At 39.1% G+C, this 20,920-nt stretch overlaps 1 protein-coding gene across 1 annotated transcript in view; it reads right to left on the bottom strand.

The window, feature by feature from the left end:
• The window catches only part of LOC136245217 (extracellular matrix organizing protein FRAS1-like), a 66,896-nt gene extending 64,918 nt beyond the window's left edge, over positions 1 to 1,978 (bottom strand). The window contains exon 1 of the mRNA XM_066036713.1: positions 1,597 to 1,978. Coding sequence (XP_065892785.1) covers positions 1,597 to 1,978 — 382 coding nt within the window. The remainder of the gene's footprint in view (positions 1 to 1,596) is intronic.
• Positions 1,979 to 20,920: the final 18,942 nt, after the last annotated feature.

The following is a 20,920-nucleotide window of genomic DNA, read 5'->3' on the forward strand; positions in this document are numbered from 1 at the left end:
GTGTTATATCCCTACTGTGCTCAGGATAATGGAAATGCACAGTAGGGATGTAACATTTCTTATTGTTTTACTGTGGTTTAATATCGTGCACTTGTTTCAGTGATTTTTATCGATGTGCTATGGTCCCTACTCTAGTTACACATTCCAAATTTTTCTGTGTACTTGTTAAATTATGGGCTGTCAAGCTTTGAAAAACTATAATATTTTGTCAGACTGGCCAAATAAAAATAAAATAATTTTTATCCTCTTATTAATTTTATTCAGATATTAGCTACTTTAATTAGCTTTTTATTTTCTTATTAACATATCAAGGTAGATGGTAGTAGTTGTGCAGCAGTGGGAGGGGGGTTTAGAAAACCCGGACCGGACCGGACCGAACCAGGTCAACTTCTTCAAGTAAGCCAATTCACACAATAGCTATAACATACAATTCACACAATAGCTAGCTATAACATACACTCTTCACCTTGTAGTCACTCTGCCAAGGACATAATTAGCTAGCTACGATGGTTCAGACTGCAACAGCAATTGCGCACGAAACTTCATCCACGATAAAACAACTTAACTTAAAGCTATTAAAATACTTTCTACTACATTTCACTACACAATCGCTACAAAGCTACAAGCTCTTTCTGCTGTACTCAACTGTTACACACTCGGCACTAGCGATCACCCGAATTTATTAGAATCGTGATATACAAAGTGAAATTAACTAAGATAACAGCAATCCTTCGAACTTATGTAAAGGAATAGTCATGGATGGCTGGCTAAACTAAGAAAGGTAAGCTAGTGCCCATGCAGGGTAGCTATAATGATTTCTGGAGTAGTAAGGTTTCGTTCTATTTAAAGCTTACCTTGACATGTAGCTATAAATACTCCATTACTCATTCATCACTACCGAAATAAATTCAGAGAGAGGTTTGCTGTTATCTTAGTTCCTTTCACTTTGTATATCACGATTCTAATAAATTCGGGCGGTTACTAGTGTGTGTAACATTTGAGTACAACAGAAAGAGCTTGTAGCGATTGTGTAGTGTAATGTAGTAGAAAGTACTTTAATAGCTTGGTTAGGTTGTTTTATCGTGGATGAAGTTTCGTGCGTGATCACTGTTGCAGTCTGAGCCATTGTAGCTAGCTAATTATGTTCTTGGCAGAGTGGCTACAAGGTGAAGAGTGTATGTTATAGCTAGCTATTGCGTGAATTGTATGTTACAGCTATTGTGTGAATTGGCTTACTTGAAGAAGTTGACCTGGTCTGGTCCGGTCCGGGTTTTCTAAACCCCCAGTGGGGGGCCAGTCAGGAAATGCAACAGGCAGTTCTACACACAGTACTTGCATTAGTACATCCATAAGTAAGTCAAACAAGCTCATTTAAAATTAATCATATTACAAGATTGGGCACCTTTTATTCAAAATGTTCCATAATGCTTTTGTTTTCATCTTGCAACACACTAAAGGATCATTTATTATGATTTGAAGTATTTAATACTGGTGAAAATGGAGGTGTCTAATTATGCACATAGCATGTGCCATAGCTATACTCAAAACTTGTAGCACTCATCCAACTGTATAGTACTAACAGTATAACCATCTCACCACATCTTGATAACTGAGAAAATACTGTAGCACTTCCATCACGATTGGTAGCTTGACATGCGTAATACTTCAAGTCTTGTTCAACAGTTGCTCCATTATCAATACCAATGACCAGTAGAAATGCAGTCTCATTTACTGATATGATCACAGAATGACTATCACCAGTAAACACTTCACCATCCACTAGCCACTCTATTGTCACTGGTGTTCTACCACCCACCACAACACAAGTGAAGTTCACTGTTCCCATAAATGTGTTATTGATACAAGTGTCATTATAGCCAACTGTCACCTCTAAACCATCATCAGTTATGATTGGTGACAATGGTGGAGGGATTGTTGGAGGAGCTGTGGCAAATATATTCAATATATCAGTGAGCATATATATATATATCACACAACTATCAAATGTACTGACACTTTTTATAAAGTTGTGTGCATGCTAAAACAGTGCTTAGTAATAACAAAACTTGACTGATCTTATAAATCAAAAGCCTCCTTTAAATACGTAGTTCTTTACAGTGGATTAAGCAAAATCAAAATCTAAGTTCACTCACTATGTGCAGCACTGAAGACTCACTGCAGCTCTAAATTTAACAAACAAGGTTGGCTATGATTGTGTACTTGACTTTCTTATGTTTCTGTTTCTGTACACTAACACGTGTATAAACCTATTAGACACTATCTTGGACATTAAGGATGGCAGTCACTTTATGGAGAAATATTCACCAACTGCATACCCTTTACTTTCCACCCCTATTCACTGGATAACTTCGTGACAACCATTTCTTGCCACTGGCATGTCTTCACTAATACATACAACAGTTTACTGGTTTGATTGCTAACTATAATTTAATTAAAATCATCACATCTACATGTGGTCATTATTTACAGTTGTTTGCTGATGGAAATCTTGCTCCCATCATTCAATGTAAGTTAAACATTTTGCCAAAAAAATAATTATGCTCCAAAATCCTCTGTTGTATTCTATCAAGAAACTGTTTTCTAATTATTTATTGTTCTAAAAATTATCCCTGAGTCACATGTTATTCTCAACTGTCTTCCTAAAATTAGTTGGGGTCTCATATTAGGGACTGTTATATTACAATTATGGACTAGAAATTGACCGCTTTATTAGAGTAAGTGACTGTTTACCTCAATCTTTAAAACTTGTTTTACATAGTTCACAGTACTTCACTAGATCAAGACAGTCACACTGTGGGGAAGCACACTGTGGGGAAGAAAAAATAGTGCAATTTCACGCATACATAGCTCCTTGTTGCCTTTACGAAATGAAATGATTTTTCTATGTAAATTCTTTCCACCTTCAGAAGTCCACATAAAAAGTTTGAGCAAAATGATTCCAAGGATTCCCAAACTATGAGCCTTTTAATTTCTTTTTTTCTCCGTTGCCTTTTCACACACTTGACATCAACTGCCGTAAAGTACAAACATATTTACTGATTGTCGTAAAATTTGGCACACATAAGGGGGCTATAAAGCAGAATCTTGATACCAGTTTTGGCTTGAATTAAAAATCTGTGGAGTTTTTAATGACTATTCAAGAAAAATAGAATGTTTTCATGCCTACAGGGTAAATCACTTGTTGGAAGAAACTGAAAATTGGTACCTGAATAGATTATCCATCAAATCTCAAACCTTTTGTGGCTTGGAAGAAATTGAGGTAAATACCATGAAGATACAGCATGAAAGCCAACATTATGATGTAAAATTAAAAAGTATAACCATGCAAAACTAATTATGTGATCGAGTTTTGTTAATAAAAGTGAATGCTTGCCACACCTACCAGGCAAACTGATAAAAAAAGAATGAGTTATAAACTGTTTTATAGGTAGATTAATTGTGGTAGAATAGTCTTTTAGAAGTTTAGACAAATTGGATTTAAAACTACTGAATTATAATGCAAAACCCAACTATGCATAGCAAATGTGCAATCAAGATACAGTGTTCTCTCGATTACATGGTACTAAAACATGTTCAAATAGTTTAAAATTTCAGATAGTTGAAGTTCATTAGTTACAGAGCCCTGTTCACATATCATAGTTATTGTCAAATTTACCGGATTCTGCTAGGCTTTGCCCATTTTCGGTAAAAATTACAGCACCTCATAAACAAACCACCATAACTTCCAAATACTTTAGTTTACGGAAACACAGTTTGATTTATCGGATTCCTTGCTGTCAGGGAAGTCCCGTGGTATACAAGGTTTTTCGCATACTTCTCTGTAAAATTACCAGTTAAACACTTAGTATGGGTTAATTCTTAATCAGTATGCTTCAACACATAAAATGACACTGAGTTTAGTGGATTTGGTTGAGGATAACAGGTTGTAGTTTTGGGGTTTGTCCACCACGCAATTAATTTTACCAATAAACAGTGTTGTATGGAGTCCACATTATGCCTTTGTCAACAATGGTGACCAGGCCTGCAAAAATAGGGCAGGTGGGCACATAAAAGTTGCCTAATTTTTCAAGCTTTTATGGCTCATAACTTTTGATACCATTAAGCTAGCTACAGAGATGGGGTAACGCGTTACATAATATAACGCGTTACGTAATATATATTACAATTTGCGAGTTGAAGTAATATAACGCGTTACATTGCGAAATGCATGTAATATAACTTAAGTTACTTTTAGAAACTATTAACTCGTTACTAGTAACAAACAATGTAATAATATTATGTAATGAGCAAGATAACGAGTAGCGATCAGCGTGATGTAACGAGTAATACTATGAGTAACAATGCGCCAGTAATGCATTACAAATGGCTTTTATACTACTATTTACTATTCATTAAACTACTCAGTGATCCATTGCCTCAATCCATTAACCTTTCACCTATATTAAAGGATGCTGCCCAGTCCATTGGACTGATGCATACCACGTGACCACATAGACCATTTCTATTAATACCCACTGTCTGTGTGAAAACATGTGGTTTGCTGGCATATATGCTGAAGTGTTAATTTAATTCATAATATTAAAGTACGTGAAGTTAATTGCATTCAGTAACTTTAATATTTACAGCTAATAATATTAAGTTACATTTCACAAGTAACTTAATATGTAATATTATTAAGTTACATTTTATTTTAAGTAATATGTAACTGTAATATATTTCATTGTGTAGAAAGTATTATGTAATATGTAACATATTACTTTGAAAATGTATACGTAACTTCCCCAACTCTGGCTAGCTATGACCATGAAATTTTCAGCACATACTACTCATTTAATTGGTTTTACAAAGCAAGCTATAGAATGCAAATATTCTATTCCACTACTGAGATATGACCCATTGTGTGTCAGGGTGTAGTTTGTGCCCACATGCCCTACATTCACAGGCCCAGTCACATTAAAATGACACTGTGGTAACGTTACAACCACAGTACGGGTGGCATTGTATAGAGAAATTCAAGGGCTTTCTTTCATTGCATAATGTGCTGTAGAAATTATGGGTGCTAATGCTTGTACTTTTGTTTTCTGTATATAGTGCAAACTGCATGCATTTTGTATTGGGCAAGGGAATCGCTGGGAACGACAAGGTTTTTTGAATCACCTTGTTGACCAACCTGAGGTTGTGAAAGGGCAGATATTACATAATTTTAATGATTACTTCAGAATTAAGGGAAAATCTTTGTATTCTGTGAAACAAGTTGATGTTATGCTACTTCTAAAAACCAGGTGCCCATACAACTAATACCAATCCATTCTAACTAAACAGGTAATTAATCAACCATGTATGCTGTATACAATTTAGTTTATATTCATGCTACTGTTATTATTAGTTTTTATGGATCACATCAGACCATTAGAATCATTAATAACCAGGCAGTTAAACACTACTGATAGGCCATCATTTGCAATCCATGCCATCTACCAATCTACAATATCAAACAGTACGGTAGTACTGTTTAAGTAGGGTTTGCATCCAAAGTGACGCGCGCCGCCAAAAATACCGCCCTTAAAAATCAGCTTAGAAACATCTTACGTGACGAAAATCACCTTTACGGAATAATATTAGTCCATCTAACATCAAATGTAGCGTTAAAAACAAGAAAACACTTACTGCTGGCCGGATATAGAATTTTAAAAAAATCATCAAAACTCGAAATTTCATCTCACTCACTCACTCACTCACTCACTCACTCACTCACTCACTCACTCACTCACTCACTCACTCACTCACTCACTCACTCACTCACTCACTCACTCACTCACTCACTCACTGACCACAATCGCAAGCCTAGAGCCCAAACGAAGCTGTGGTACTCACGAGACTAACTGATTCTTATTATTTCACATCATACAAGTATACAATATGCCACATTCCCCTTACTAGATGTAATACAAAACATCAAATAAGTAAATTACAGTGGCTGCCTAATTTGCACAAATCAAATATAATAATTAAGTAAATTACAGACTGCCTAAATCACACAGATCAAATAAAGAAGTGTTAAGTTCTTAAATGACTACATACCTCTGGGGTGTTAATTTGCTGACTCTATATACCTCTGGGGTGGGTTGATGGGTCTGCCATATCGGGAAATACGTGATGGACCTTCAGTTGGCAGATGTTCCTCACTACTTGGTAGTTGTTCAATCACTTGTTGACGTTCATGAACATCACAGTCATGATCATGTGTATCACAGTCATCATTGTCATAAAAGGAACGTTGCATTGTGTTCTGTGGGGTCCTTCTTAGATGGCGACGGTTTCTACGCATGGTACGATTGCTTTCATTTTTTATGAAGTATGATCTAGGGGCTTCTGAGCATCTGCTGATTACAACAGCTGGTCGCCATGTATTGGCAGTCCTAGTGTCTCCTTCTGATAATGGTGGCAAAGGTCTTGCACCTCTGTTATAATACACTTGCTGCTTCTCTTGTCGATCCTTTAACTGCTTAGGAACACCTTTGTTGATTGTTGGTGTTAACAGAGAGTGCGTCATCGGTAGAGTGGATCATAATCTTCTGCTCATGAGCAGCTGTGCTGGAGAAAGGTCCATCCCAGAGATGGGAGTGTTTCTGTACTCTAGTAATGCAAGATCAATGCTGGTGTTACCCTCTATTGCCTTCTTATACAGTCTTTTGATGGTCTGGACATTGCGTTCAATTAAACCATTTGATTGAGGGTAATTGGGGCTAGTGGTAATAATAGTGAAATGCCATTGTTTAGCAAACTTTCGAAACTCTGAACTGTTGAATGGCATGTTGTCTGCAATTACAGTGTTAGGTATCCCATGTCTTGAGAATGTCACTTGCATAGCTTTGATTGTTGCTGCCGCAGTCTTGGAAGGCATTGAGATGACCTCCGGGTACTTAGAGTAATAGTCAACTATGAGCAGGAAGTCTTTGCTGTGGACAGTGAAATAATCCACTCCTACTTTCTCCCATGGGCGAGATGGAACCTCATGAGGAATCATTGGTTCCTTGCGGATTGTTGAGGCAAACTTGTTGCATACTTCACAACAATTGACAAGAGTTTCAATGTCAGTATTCATTGAAGGCCAATACAAACATGATCTGGCTCGTTGTTTGCATTTCTCAATTCCCATGTGACCCTCATGTATGACTTGGAGTGCAACTTTGTTCATGACCTGAGGGACTACCAGCCTTTCTCCTGCAAAAATAAGACCATCAGTAATATGTAACTCATCACGTACCTTCCAAAAGGGTCTTGCTGATTCTGGAACATTGTTGAGGTTTGTAGGCCACCCTTCATTTGTGAGCTTCTTGACATGTTGTAATGACACATCTGATTCAGTAGCTGATCTAAATTCAGCCTTCCTGGAGTCCGATACAGGCAAGTTTTCAGTCAGTGTGTGTACTGCCAATTCCATCTCTTCAGAGTCATGATCTTCAATGACATCCAAGTAGGCCCGTGAGAGTGCATCAGCAACATGCATGTCCTTGCCTCTAGTGAACTTGATATTAAGTGTGTACCTCTGTAACTTTAGCAGCATGTGTTGGAGTCTTGGTGACACTTGACCAAGAGGCTTGTGGACAATTTGCTCAAGTGGCTTGTGGTCAGACTGTACATCTGTGGGAAAACCATATATGTAATGGTGGAACTTGTTGCAAGCGAAAACAATGGCCAACAATTCTTTTTCGATTTGTGCATAGTTGCACTCGGTGTCACTTAGACGCCGTGAAGCATAAGCAATTGGTTGGCCCCTTTGTAAAAGGCACGCCCCAAGCCCGTGTTGGCTGGCATCTGCTTGAATTACACTTCGTACGGTAGGATCAAAGTATTGAAGTATGGGCGAGTCAGAAAGGAGAGCCTTCAGCTTCTCAAATGCACTGTTGTGTTCATGGGTCCACAGAAAATGAGTGTCCAACTTGAGTAGAGCCCGAAGAGGTGCTGTGATTGTTGCCAGATTAGGGATGTGACTGGCAAGGAAATTTACCATCCCAAGCAGCCGTCGTAGAGCAGCTTTGTCAGTAGGCACTGGCATGTTCACAATGGCAGTGACCTTAGCAGGGTCTGGCTTAATTCCTTCATCACTAACAATGGTGCCCAAGTATTTGACTGAGTTGACACGTAACTGAAGTTTGTCGAAGTTGAACTTCACATTGCGGTCTCGAGCCCTGGCTAAAACCTGTCGGAGGATCATGTCATGTTCTTCTACATTGGCTGCAGCAATAATAATATCATCCGCCACAATGTGAACACCATCAATCCCATCAAAAGCAGCTTCATTTTTCTTCTGAAACACTTCACTGGCTGATGCTAAGCCAAATGGCATACGAGTGAAGCGATAGCGACCAAAAGGAGTGCTGAAGGTGCATAACATTGAACTGTAATTGTCAAGTTCAACCTGCCAGTACCCATCTTTCAGGTCAAATGTAGAGAAGACGTTTTTCCAGCAAGTTTGCTTGATATTTCCTGTGCAGTAGGTATTCTGAAATGCTCTCTTTTGATCACTTTATTGAGATCTCGGGGATCAAGGCAAAGGCGGAGTGTCCCATTCTTCTTTTCTACAATAACCAAGTTGTGCACCCAGTCGGTGGGCTCATCAACTTTCTGCAGCACACCACATTTCAAGTTGGCATCAAGGGAACGCTTTAACTTGTCACGTAGCGAATGTGGTACTCTTCTAGCTTGGTGTATTACTGGGATGGCATTCTCTTTTAGGGTAATGCGATATTTTCCAATATTTCCAAGGCCGTTGAATATGTCTGGAAATTCGACTTGAATCGTCTCCTTCGACAAATCAGGGACCTGAATGGTATGTACCCTCTGAACCAGACCTAAACTAGTACAGTCCTTGAGCCCTAATATGGGTTGGAACTTCTTTAGAGACGACAAAAAATCTAACAGCAGAAGTAGCAAACTTCCCTCTACATTCAAGGACACATGTGCCAATTGGTGCGAGTAAAGAGCCTCCATAAGCAGATAGTTTTGTTGTTGTGTTAGAAAGCATAGGCTTATCTCTCAGACAGTTAAATACCTTCAGTGGAAGTACACTAGCTTCTGCACCCGTGTCGAGCTTGAATGTGATCTTATTTCCAAGGACAGTGATTGTTGAGAGCCACATGGATTCTGAGATTCCGTGAACTTTAAGTGCGTCAGTGACTAGTAATGGCTCGCCATCTGAGTCTTCAGTATCAGTTGATTTCTGACTTTCAACTATAGCATGTAATTTCTTTTTTGACTTTGTTTGAGGAGTGGTCTTTGGTCTAGATGGAGGAGTCTGATTTCTGCTGCGGCAGACACGAGCAAAATGATTATACTTGTTACATATGGAGCATCGTTGGCCATAGGCTGGACACTCTCTAGGCTTGTGTTTACGTCCACATTGACCACAAGACACTTGCACCGTGTCAGTTGATTTGTTGTTGGATCCACTGTCAATCATTTCTCTTATGTGTCGTTGTGAAGATTCCGTCCTCTGGGCTAATGCGACAATTTTGCCTAAAGAGATGTCGGCCTCACGCAGTAAACGCTCTTTAAGATTATCGTCTTGTAGGCCAAATACAAACTTGTCTCGTACCATTTCATTCTTGACAGCAGCTGGCCATCCTTCCTTGTCATAATCACAATAGTCAGCTTGCAACCTGAGTCTTGTGATATAGGCATCAACTGTTCCACCTTCGTCTTGCTGCAGATTCCAGAATTTATGACGTTCATACAGGACATTCTTCCGTGGCTGGCAATAATCACGAAACGCCTTTTGGACTTTGTCGAATTTCATTTTATCTCCGTCTTCCGCCCACTGAAGTGTTTTATAAATTTCTCTAGCGTACTTGCCAGCATGAGTGAGCATAATGCCAATCTTCACCGCGTCAGATTTCTCGCCACATTCGGATCCCTCGATAAACCACTTTAATTTTCTTCAAATTCCTGCCAATTTCGTGCGGCGTTTCCATCGAAAGAAACTGGGTCCGGTGGTTTGCACAAGCTGCCTGCCATGCCGTTGCGTAACAGTTTCAAGAGAAAATGAACAAATAGCACAGCGTTAACTTCGCTAAAATGACAGAGACATCAAGCACTTCTGACACCATGTGGTACTCACGAGACTAACTGATTCTTATTATTTCACATCATACAAGTATACAATATGCCACAGAAGCAGCGCACGGTCACCATTTTACGCCACAACAACAAACTCACTGGTGGGATGTGCCTTTTGGGGTTCCGACGAGTGTGCGCCCTGTGCGCCTTGTCTTTTCTTTTATCTTCAATCAGGCTGCTTGTCTTCTTCATCCAACGAAACCATAACGAGGCATTAATTTTCCATATCAACACTTTCTTTAAGCAGCATAATAGACGTCACGAAATTATTTAAGGCGCTTAGACTACGCTACTGTATGGCCCCCGACTGTACGGAGGTACCAGTACTCTACGATAGGTAACAAGGTCACGCCCATTCTTTATTCTACGTATTATCGATCTATCGATTGAGACCATGATGAGCATGCCCCTTTTACGCTAGCTGTATTTGTGGCCACACACCCTCAATTTGGTAGGCTGATTTGAGATACTCTAGTCTAATAATCGATCGAAACCACGATGACCACACCCCTTTTTGGGGCAAGCACATCTTCGCAGGCTGACTAGAGATACTCTAATACAGCAGTCACCCTAATAAAAGTATTAAACAGTCACATGTTTATAGCTAGCTGTATGCTTTAACGAAAAAACTAAACAAACTAGTATATTAAAAATTATAAATTTAAAATTGAAGTAGGGTTTCAAGCTATAAAAAGTAGTGAAACAAGAGATGAACAATGGTAGCTATTATGGCATAGCTCAGTGGGAAATCCCTACTTTGGCATGGTATAACAATCATTTTGTGTTCAATGTCAAAGTAGGGATTTAACACTGAGCTATGCCGTAATAGCTACCATTGTTCATCTCTTGTTTCACTACTTTTTATAGCTTGAAACCCTACTTCAATTTTAAATTTATAATTTTTAATATACTAGTATTCTCTTTCAGCTGACAAACTTTGCTGAAATTGCAAAGTGGAGGAAATATTCTACTTTGACTACTTCTCTCCCATGGGGTCCGCAACTCTCAAAAATCCTGTACAAGATTTCAAATCTTTGTGATTTGGCAAGATTTCAACCAATTTATGGAAAGATTTCAAGATTTCAGAGCATTCGAAATCTTAGATATCTGGAATAGTAGCATCACGTGATACATAGTATACAAAAAGACGTGGAATCCTTTCTCAAGTTCTCTGCAGACTTATGGGGTTGCTGCACATAGCATACATGATGCTGCAAATACGGAAGTATACACGAAATATAGGGAACTCTACAGTAATATTCAGAGATTTCAGATTTTGAGATTTCAAAAGAGGGCTATACAAGATTTCAAGGGAGTTGCAGACCCCTTGTTCTTTCCCCTTTGTGTCGAGACCATGGGAGCTTGGGGTTCTTGTGCACGTTTATTGGTGTGGCGGATAGGTTCCTGAGTCATGGAGCAGACTGGAGACAATTGGGTTACACAATTTTTAATTCCATGAGTCAGAAGATTGACACTGATTCAGTGATGGCGACCATTCCATTGTCACAGGATTGGGAAGTGTTTGCTCCTCTGCCCACAGATTGGTAGATGGCATGGATTGTAAATGATGATTTACCAATGTAGTGTTTAACCTCCTGGTTATTATTAATTCAGCTAAATAATTAGATTTGTAAATACTGTAATTTAGCAGATTTCGTAATTCATGAATTATTTTGTAATTTGGTAATTATGTTGTTATGCACTGCTAAGGAAGCGTAACTATAACAAACCACCTTAAACTGTAAATTATGCACAGAAGTATCTGTTTTATAGTGTGTCTATCGTGTTATCTCGTGCAAATTGTATAGAGAAAGCCTCAAGGTGTTGGTCACTGTAAAGTGCTAATAATAATAATAATGATAAAAGGCTTCCCTTCATTTTCATTCGAGTAAGTATGGGTAACACCCCCTTAAAACTCAAAGGATACGCTATCTCTAGTAGCCTAAGAAGCCTTCAACATTGTTTTGAAGTTGTTAAACATCTATAAAACGGAAAGGGAAAACCGTTCAAGAAGTATAAGAAGGGTCGCCATACCTGTATTTCAGACCACTGAGAAGAAACTACCTCAGAACAAAGTTTATGTGTGTGGAAGTTTAATAGAGACTTGATTTAACTTTCAATTCTTACATCTAGGGTCTTTTTACCATTTTTGCTCATGTGGGTACATACGGACAAACAAAGGTTGGTAAGTACATACACATTTTATGAAAACAATTTCAGTAAACCAGGTGTGTGGTCATATCTGGCCTTTGGCTGGCTGCGGGCATGCACCTGGTTAAAAAATTAGACCATGATAGAATAGCTGGATTTGACAAAATGTACAGAGTATAGTTTTGATATGAATATTATTCTTCTAATAGAATGCACACCTTAGACAAAATACTCTCATACAACAGTTATTTCTACTGTTCAGATAACCAAGTATTCGGATAATCAAAGGTCTAATAATCAAGGGAGCACTAAACGAGTGCAGTTGACCTATTAGAACAGCCAGCTTGGTAATAAATACCTCCAATATAGTATGTAAGGCCACGAAAAATTAATTATATTTATTTATTAATGATTTATAGTACACACACACACACAAGCATGAGCTTAAGTACACACACAGATACAAGAATTGACAATACACATGGTGTACTAAAGGTCTGTAGGCTTGTGCCTACAGCCAAAAGTAGTAATTATAAAACAACATTACATGATAAATTGTCTAAAACAGTGTGTGGTTAATTGAGAAAAGATCAGTAACACACCGACTACAGGGACAGTGGTAGTGCAGTGTATGAGGATTGAGGGGGTCAAAGTTATGAAAGAAATGATCCCAGAAGTGGGACTTGACTCTGTTCCTGATAGTGTCAATAGACAGGTTAACGTCAATTAATGGAAGTGCATTCCATAAGCGACAGATCCTTACAAAGTAAAAGTGTCGTTGCTTGTTAGTAGTGGAGGAATTGTGATGTAATTTAAAAGCCTCCTGGTCTGGCACTGGTAGAGAAGGAAATGAAATGATGAATATTGAAACTACTGGTTGGATTTTTGATAGATTTGATGAAAAACATGATGTCTGAAAGCTCAAAGGTGTACATTAATGGGAGAAGCTCTAGTTTGAGAAGTCTAGTTTTATAGTCGAAAATGTAATTGTTCAGAATATACTTTGTGGCTCGTCTCTGAAGGTGTTCTAGGTTATTGATGTCTTTCACTAAATATGGACGCCAGATAGGGGAGCAGTACATGAGCTGAGACCTGATTAGAGATACATATAGCTTAACTTTAGCCAGTGGTGGTATAGATGAACTGAAGGTTCTTCGTACAAGACCCAATGTCTTATAAGCTTTACTTAAAATAATGTCATGATGAGTTTTCCATTCAAGATCAAGACACACGATAGTATGTCGTGCCTCCCAAGAAGCTGGCGCGCACACTGTGAGTATATATATTGACAGAAAGAAAGAAACGTCATTTTCACGCTTTTGTATCTTGGTGATCCCTTATCTGATTGGAACCAAATGTGTTACAGAGTTGTCCGCCAGCCAGAGGAGTCTACATACCAAATTTGAAGGAAATCGCTCCAGCCATTTCCGTGATACGAGCTGCCAAAGTTTCGATTTTTTTCTTCATTTTTTTCTTCTTTGTGTTTTCGCACACTTGCAAAAACTGCTATAAAACGCAAACGCGTGCTCCGATCGCCTTGACATTTGGCACACAGAAAGGGAGTCCAAAGGCAAATTCTAGCATCACATTTGGTGCAAATCCGATGAATGGTTCGGGAGTTATGACCGATTATTCACGTAAAACAAGATCGATTTGTTGTCACACCTACAGTGTAAACTTTTTTTTTCTTTACTCCGGCCCTAATGGCACTCCCTTCCACCCACACGTCTCTATGGAAAACAAGCTAGAAGAACAACATAAAAAGGGAAATAGAAAGAATTTACCCACAGAAAAGACACCTAAAAGAACCTACAGAAGCCCAGGGAATGTTAGTGAACTGGTAGATGCCCCTCTGCGACGGCGAGATCTACTGCCGGGGGCACACCAGGACGCTTAGAGCGTGATCAAGAACCACGGATGCACATAATGGAGGATCGAAGCAAGGAGAACCCCAAACTGCAACGGAGCCAGCCCATCACCACTGAATATGGGGAACTCCACTTCTCACTGAGTAATTGAGCCAAATGCTTATAGGTGATAGTGGCTGCTTTCCCCATTCCACCGGAGGAGGAAAAAACTAATGGGGTAAAACTGCCATGCTCTACTTCGCATATACGCTCCTCATAAGCACGACGCTTCTCAGCCTCATGCCTACAAAAAGTGGCAGCCAAGGTGGTAGACCGATTGGGGGCTGCAAAAGAATTAAAAACGTGAACATCAAAAAAGGTGCGATGATGTAAGCACCTTCAAAAACCAGATGCTCTGATATCCACTCTGGCATTATCATCAAGCACAGCTGAACGGTGATGCATAACCTCACCAGACAGGGCATGTAAGTGAGGCTCTACCTGGACATCATGGCACACTTCTGTCATCAAACTAGCAGTCAAATCTCGTACTTCATTATGCCGGATAATTGGAAAGGCACCATGTGGGCAGCTAAGGGTGTGAGACAAGGTAAAATCCTTACCACACACACAGTGCGATGGTAACAACGATGGTGTAAAGCCATAATGTAAACAGATGGCATCAATGAATTCACCTTTATGAAGGGCAAAACCATACTGCTCCAATGGAAGTGCAGATAGCCACCCTCTCCATGCAGCACTCAATAGCCCAGCGCAAAGGTGGGGGACAATTAGAGATAGTTGATTGCAGCTGGGCAGACAAATACTGTTCTCTAAGGGCAGAAAGATGGCGAAAGAGGTCATTCTGATGATGGATCACCTCCAGACACAAGGCTGATTTTTGGGATAAGACCAAATCAACAAAGCCCTGCAAAAGTGCTCTGGAAAAACCATACTGTTCCTCAGAAGTTGACACAGGGTTACAGATCCCAAGACCACCAAAGCGCACAGGAAAGGAAAAAACTCCCGTTCTGTGTCGCTAACAGCATGGGGAACCAGCTTTGGAAGTAGATGATTACGTACACTAGGCAGTTGATTCAAGTGGAGAAAGCAAGGCTGAGATATCTGAATTGGTGCAAAAATAGTAGTTCCACTTAATGCAGAATATGAAGCATGAGGCTGGGTGTTAGCAAAGGATGACAAACGTGATACCCCAGCAATCCATTCACTGACACGTTGTTGCAGCGGCGGAGGAAGTAGTTGATATGAGGGGGGGGCTCCGCTGAGCTGACCCAGACTTATTTCTATAGTTTGGTAAGGTGAGACCAAAAAAAAAAAAAAAAGGTCACAACCAACTCACAAGAGCTTTCCACCTCACCAGCTACCATTTCTAGCTGATAAACTACATAAAAATCCTTACATAGCTCGCTACACACTGACTACTTTATTAGAGTGACTGCTCTATTAGAGTATCTCGATCTTTATCACGGTCGGTTTTCAGCCCCACTCCAAGAAAGATAATTTCGGTGTGATATCATTCTGAGGGGGGGCTAAGCCCCCCCTCAGCAGACCTAGGGGGGGCTTTAGCCCCCTAGCCCCCCCCCCCTTTCCGCCGCCTATGCGTTGTTGGGTATAGTCATTGATAAAGGAGATGGAACCTAAAGCTGCTCCCAAATAAGGATGACCTACTGAAGTGGTCTGAACACCAGTCCCTGCAAAAACATGCTGAGCTGACTCCTTAACAACCAGCCAGCTCTTTGTTGCATTAACATTGTAACCAAAGGGACGGCCAACAGGGTAAACCGCTTCATGGAATGAGTTGAAAATTGCTATGTAAATGGAGTAACCATCGTAGGAGTGCCTTTTGGTGGTTTGAAAGGAATCGAGATAAAGACCACGGAGATATGACACAAAACCCAACCTGTTCACAATTACGCGATCGATTTTTATGAATAAAAAAAGTATTAGTTTTTACGCCTACTAGGCAAACCGCTTGGAGCAATGAGCTGAAAATCGGTGTATAGCTGGAATAATCTTCATAGAAAGTCCTTGCAGTAGCACAGAAGGATCTGTTTACAAACCACTGATTTTGATTCGAAAGCCAACTCCGTGTAGCAAATGCGAGATCGAGATACTCTAATAGAACAGTCACCCTAATAGAGCATTCAGCTAATTTATTTACTCTATTATAGAATTCTATTACATTTATTCTGTAGGGAGTTCAGCTGCAAACAGTTAATATTATAGACAGATCAGCAAGAAGCAAGTCACCCTATAGAGAGTTCAGCTACGAATATATTGCTGTAGTAATTCAGAATATTACAAGTCACACTGAAGAGAGCTCAGCCATAAACAAGTCTTGCACCCTGTAGAGAGTTCAGCTACAAGAAATTCACTCTGTAGAAATTCTGCTACAAACAAGTCTTCATGCAGAGAGCTTAACAACCAAAATCCACCATGTAAAGACTTCAGCTTTACTAACAAGTTACTCTGTAGAGAGATCAGCTAGAAATAAGAGAGAGCTCAGCTAGAAAACGTCACTTTGTAGAGAGTTCAGCTACCAATAAATCACATTGTAGAGAGATCAGATAGAAGAAGCCACCTTGTAGAGGGTTCAGCTGTGAAGTGATCACCCTAGAGAGAGTTCAGCTAGAAAATAATCACCCTGTAGAGAGTTCAGCTACAAAGAAACCATCCTGTAGAGAGATCAGCTAGAAACAAGTCACCTGTAGCGACATCAGCTACAAAGAAACCATCCTGTAGAGAGTTCAGTTACAAACAAATCACCCTGCAGAGAATTTGGCTACAAAAAATCACCATCTAGAGTATTCAGCTACAAACAAATCACCTTGTAGAGTGTACAACTAGACACAAGTCACCCAGTAGAGAAATCAGCTACAAGAAGTTACATTGTAGAGAGATCAACTAGAAGAAATCATCTTGCAGAGAGTTCAGCTACAAAGAAACCATCCTGTAGAGAGTTCAGCTACAAACAAATCATCCTGTTGGGAATTCAGCTACAAACAAATCGCCCTGTAGAGACATCAGCTAGAAGAAGTCACCTTGTAGAGAGTTCAGCTACAAAAAACCACCCTATACAGAGTTCAGCTGCAAACAAGTCACCCTGTAGAGAGATCAGGTACAAAGAAACCATCCTGCAGAGAGTTCAGCTACAAACAAGTTTCCCTATAGAGAGATCAGCTAGAAACAAACATCTTGTAGAGAGTTCAACTACAAACAAATTACCCTGTAGACAGTTCAGCTACGAAAAGATCACTGTGTAGATAGTTCAGCTATAAGAAGTCACCTTGTAGAGAGTTCACAAACCACCCTGTAGAGAATTCAGCTACAAACAAGTCACCGTGTAGAAAGATCCGCTAGAAGAAGTTACCTTGTAGAGAATTCAGCTACAAAGAAACCATCAAGTTGAACGTTCAGCTACAAACAAGTCACCCTGTAAAGAGATCAGCTAGAAGAAGTTACCTTGTAAAGAGTTCAGCTACAAAGAAACCATCAAGTTGAAAGTTCAGCTACAAACAATCACCCTGCAGAGAGATCAGCTACAAAAAAGTTACCCTGTAGAGATATCAGCTAGATACAAGCAAGAGTTCATAATATTTGTATGGGGGAGAGTGTCTAACTGGAGTACATTCAGCAAACACACTACTACAAGTAACACCTCAGGTTTCTCTTATAAGAAAGGCTTGACCTTATCAACACCAATCATCACCTATCAACAGTTCTCTGTTATCAGTAGAATCAGGCTAGAGGTGTACATATGATCAAAAGTGAACTTGTAGCTGTGTGTTTGTACAGGCGATACTGGCAGTTAGACACTCTCCCCCATATAAATATTATGAACTCTTGATACAAGTTACCTTATAGGGATCAGCTACAAACAAATCACCCTGTAAAAATATGTGTTGGAAACAAATCACCATGTAGAGAGTTCGGCTAGAAGCAAGTCACCCTGAAAAGAGTTCAGCTACAAACAATGGGAGTTTCAGCTACTGTTCAGTTATGTAAAAGAAGTCACCTTATTACCTACAGTATGATTTTCTTTCATTGTTAAATATACTAATATTTTTAATCAGACAAAAAACTGTAGACAACATTTCTTCCTTTGTTCCACAGTTCCTGCAGAAAAGAAAAAAAAAAACAAGTTAGAAGGAAGCACCAAAGCCAGTTATTGGCTGGCTTTGTGGCTTGCAATACAAAAAGAAGTGATATCTAAACCAAAACAGCTAAGCTGTAAAAAAAGAGTGTGGCCCCCAAAAAAGGCCAGGATGAAAAAAGATGTGAAATCCAAGGTGGCGGCCAAGAAATGGCTGTGATGGTATGTTAATGGCAAAAATTTTAACTACGACAATTCAGGTGAATTTGCGTTAGGAGGAGGCAACCCAAATTCACCTGAATTGTCGTAATTAAAATTTTGGCCATTAACCTACCATCACAGCCATTTCTTAGCCGCCACCTTGGATTTCACATCTTTTTTCATCCTGGCCTTTTTGGGGGCCACACTCTTTTTACAGCTTGGCTGTTTTGGTTTAGATTATCTATAACTCCTAGATCTTTGTGTGATTGCTTAGTAATGATTATGTTACCACTAATAGTATATGATGTAGGAAACTTCCGGTTAAAAGATAAATGGCAGCTTTTAGATGAGTTAAAATGTAAATTAGAGGATGTACTCCAGCTAAAAAGGTTGTCAACGTCACGTAACATTTGTTCGCCAGGAAGTTTCTTAATGTGCCTGAAACATTTAGTGTCATCTGCAAAGAGTAAAGCCTCACTGTCAGTAATAAAATTAGGTAGATCATTCATAAACATGATAAAGAGAAGTGGACTGAGGATACTGCCCTGGGGTACCCCAGATTCAACAGATAAGAGATTGGAATAACAGTTAATAATAGAAACAAACTGGAATCTGGTACTAAGGTAGGCTTGAAGCCAAAGCCACAAGCTACCTGAAATATTAAAGTTATGAAGTTTGGACAATAGATAAGAATGGGAAACCGAATCAAAAGCCTTACTGATATCTAAGTAGATGGCATCAAATTGGTCAAGAGAAGAAAATGCATTGTGTAAAAATAGAAGTAGCTGTTGAGTAGTAGACCGATTGCACATAAATCCAAACTGAACAGGGTTGATGAAGGTCGAAATGTGATCAACTATTTTGTTATAGATGATACGTTCTAGAACTTTAGATGTATTACTGAGTAGAGAAATTGGGGGGATGATAATTTTTCATTGAGGTGGGATCACCTGATTAAAATTGAAACAATTTTATGGACTTTCCAGTCTCTAGGCAAGTATGAAAACTGAAGAGTTAAATTAAATAAATAGCAGAGAGGTTGATAAAGAGCTGTGGCACACCTTTGTAAAACAATTGGTGGTATTCCGTCAGGTCCCATGGCTTTGGTGGTATCTAAATTAAGAACATTAAGTACTTCAGTATCAGATATATTGAACTCTGATCACATATTAGGATAATCAATGTCACCAAGGGGTACAAGATGGCTTGATGCTTTGGTGAACACAGAATAAAAATACTTGTTGAAAAGGGAGGCTTTAGCTGAGTCAGAGTTGGCAGAGATGGAGTCATAATAAACAGAACATGGTGGAATTTGTCAAACTTCGAATGTACTTATAGATTTTAGAGTTGCTGTAGAAAAAGCTAGAGATCAAGGTGGATTCATAATCAGCCTTAGCATTGCTTATTTCAGCTTGGAGTAGAGTTTCATTATTTTCAAGTTTGAGTTTATTCTGTTCAGAGGGATGCCTATTGTATTTACGTCTAAGAGTTAGAGCACAATTAATATTATGTCTAATAGAAGAGTTGAACCATTTAGGCTGATTGTAGCGATTGACTCTAACAGTAGGTGTAAACTGTTTTATCATATCCTTGATAAGTTCACTAATGTAGCACCACACATGTTCAATATTGTCAAACTCAAGGCAAGGGGAGAAGTCAGAATTGTTTAAAAAGTAGCAGAGACTGTTGTAATCACGTTGTTGCTTGGTTATGTACATCATGATTGAGAGTTTGCACATCAAAAGGTATTATGTAATGATCTGAGGGAATAGACAGAGGTGGTACAGAATGAACAATTCATTTGAATATGTGATTGGGAATGTTTGTTAAAATAAGATCAAGCATGTTTCCAGCAATATGAGTTGGTTCACAGATTAGCTGAGAAAGATTCAAATTAAAAATAATATCACAGAACTTGGCTGAGGCAGGAGAAAGGCCACACAAGGAGTCCCAATTAATATCGCTAAAATTGAAATCACCAAGAAATAGTAAGTTATTAGTAGCACTGTTGAGTGACTGTAGATAGTTAAAAAATTCTATTAAGTATTCTTTAGGAGAGTTTGGGGGAATATATACTAAGCAGTAAATAATCGGAGAGCCAGATCCAATACTGACTGAAAGCACTTCTAAACAAGGAGGAGAAGGTAAAACTTCATATGATTTGGAATTATGGACAGCTAACATCACTCCACCACCACAACAGCCATGATCTTTGCGAATCAGAGGGTAGAATTTCATTATCATAAATTTTGTTAGACAGCCAGGTCTCAATTACTCCTATAACATCAGGGGATCTTGAATAGTCTTGGAAAATTTTAAACTTATTTACTATACTACGTATGTTGATTAGACAGACATGATCTAGTCACTTGTCACTACTGACTTGGGTGGCGGTGGTTGACTGGGAGGGATCAGAGGTAACTGGATTTGGTGAACTGAAATTGATTAGTGAAGACTGGTCCATCTG

The sequence above is a fragment of the Dysidea avara genome, chromosome 15, assembly GCF_963678975.1.
Source record: "Dysidea avara chromosome 15, odDysAvar1.4, whole genome shotgun sequence".
Taxonomy (NCBI): domain Eukaryota; kingdom Metazoa; phylum Porifera; class Demospongiae; order Dictyoceratida; family Dysideidae; genus Dysidea; species Dysidea avara.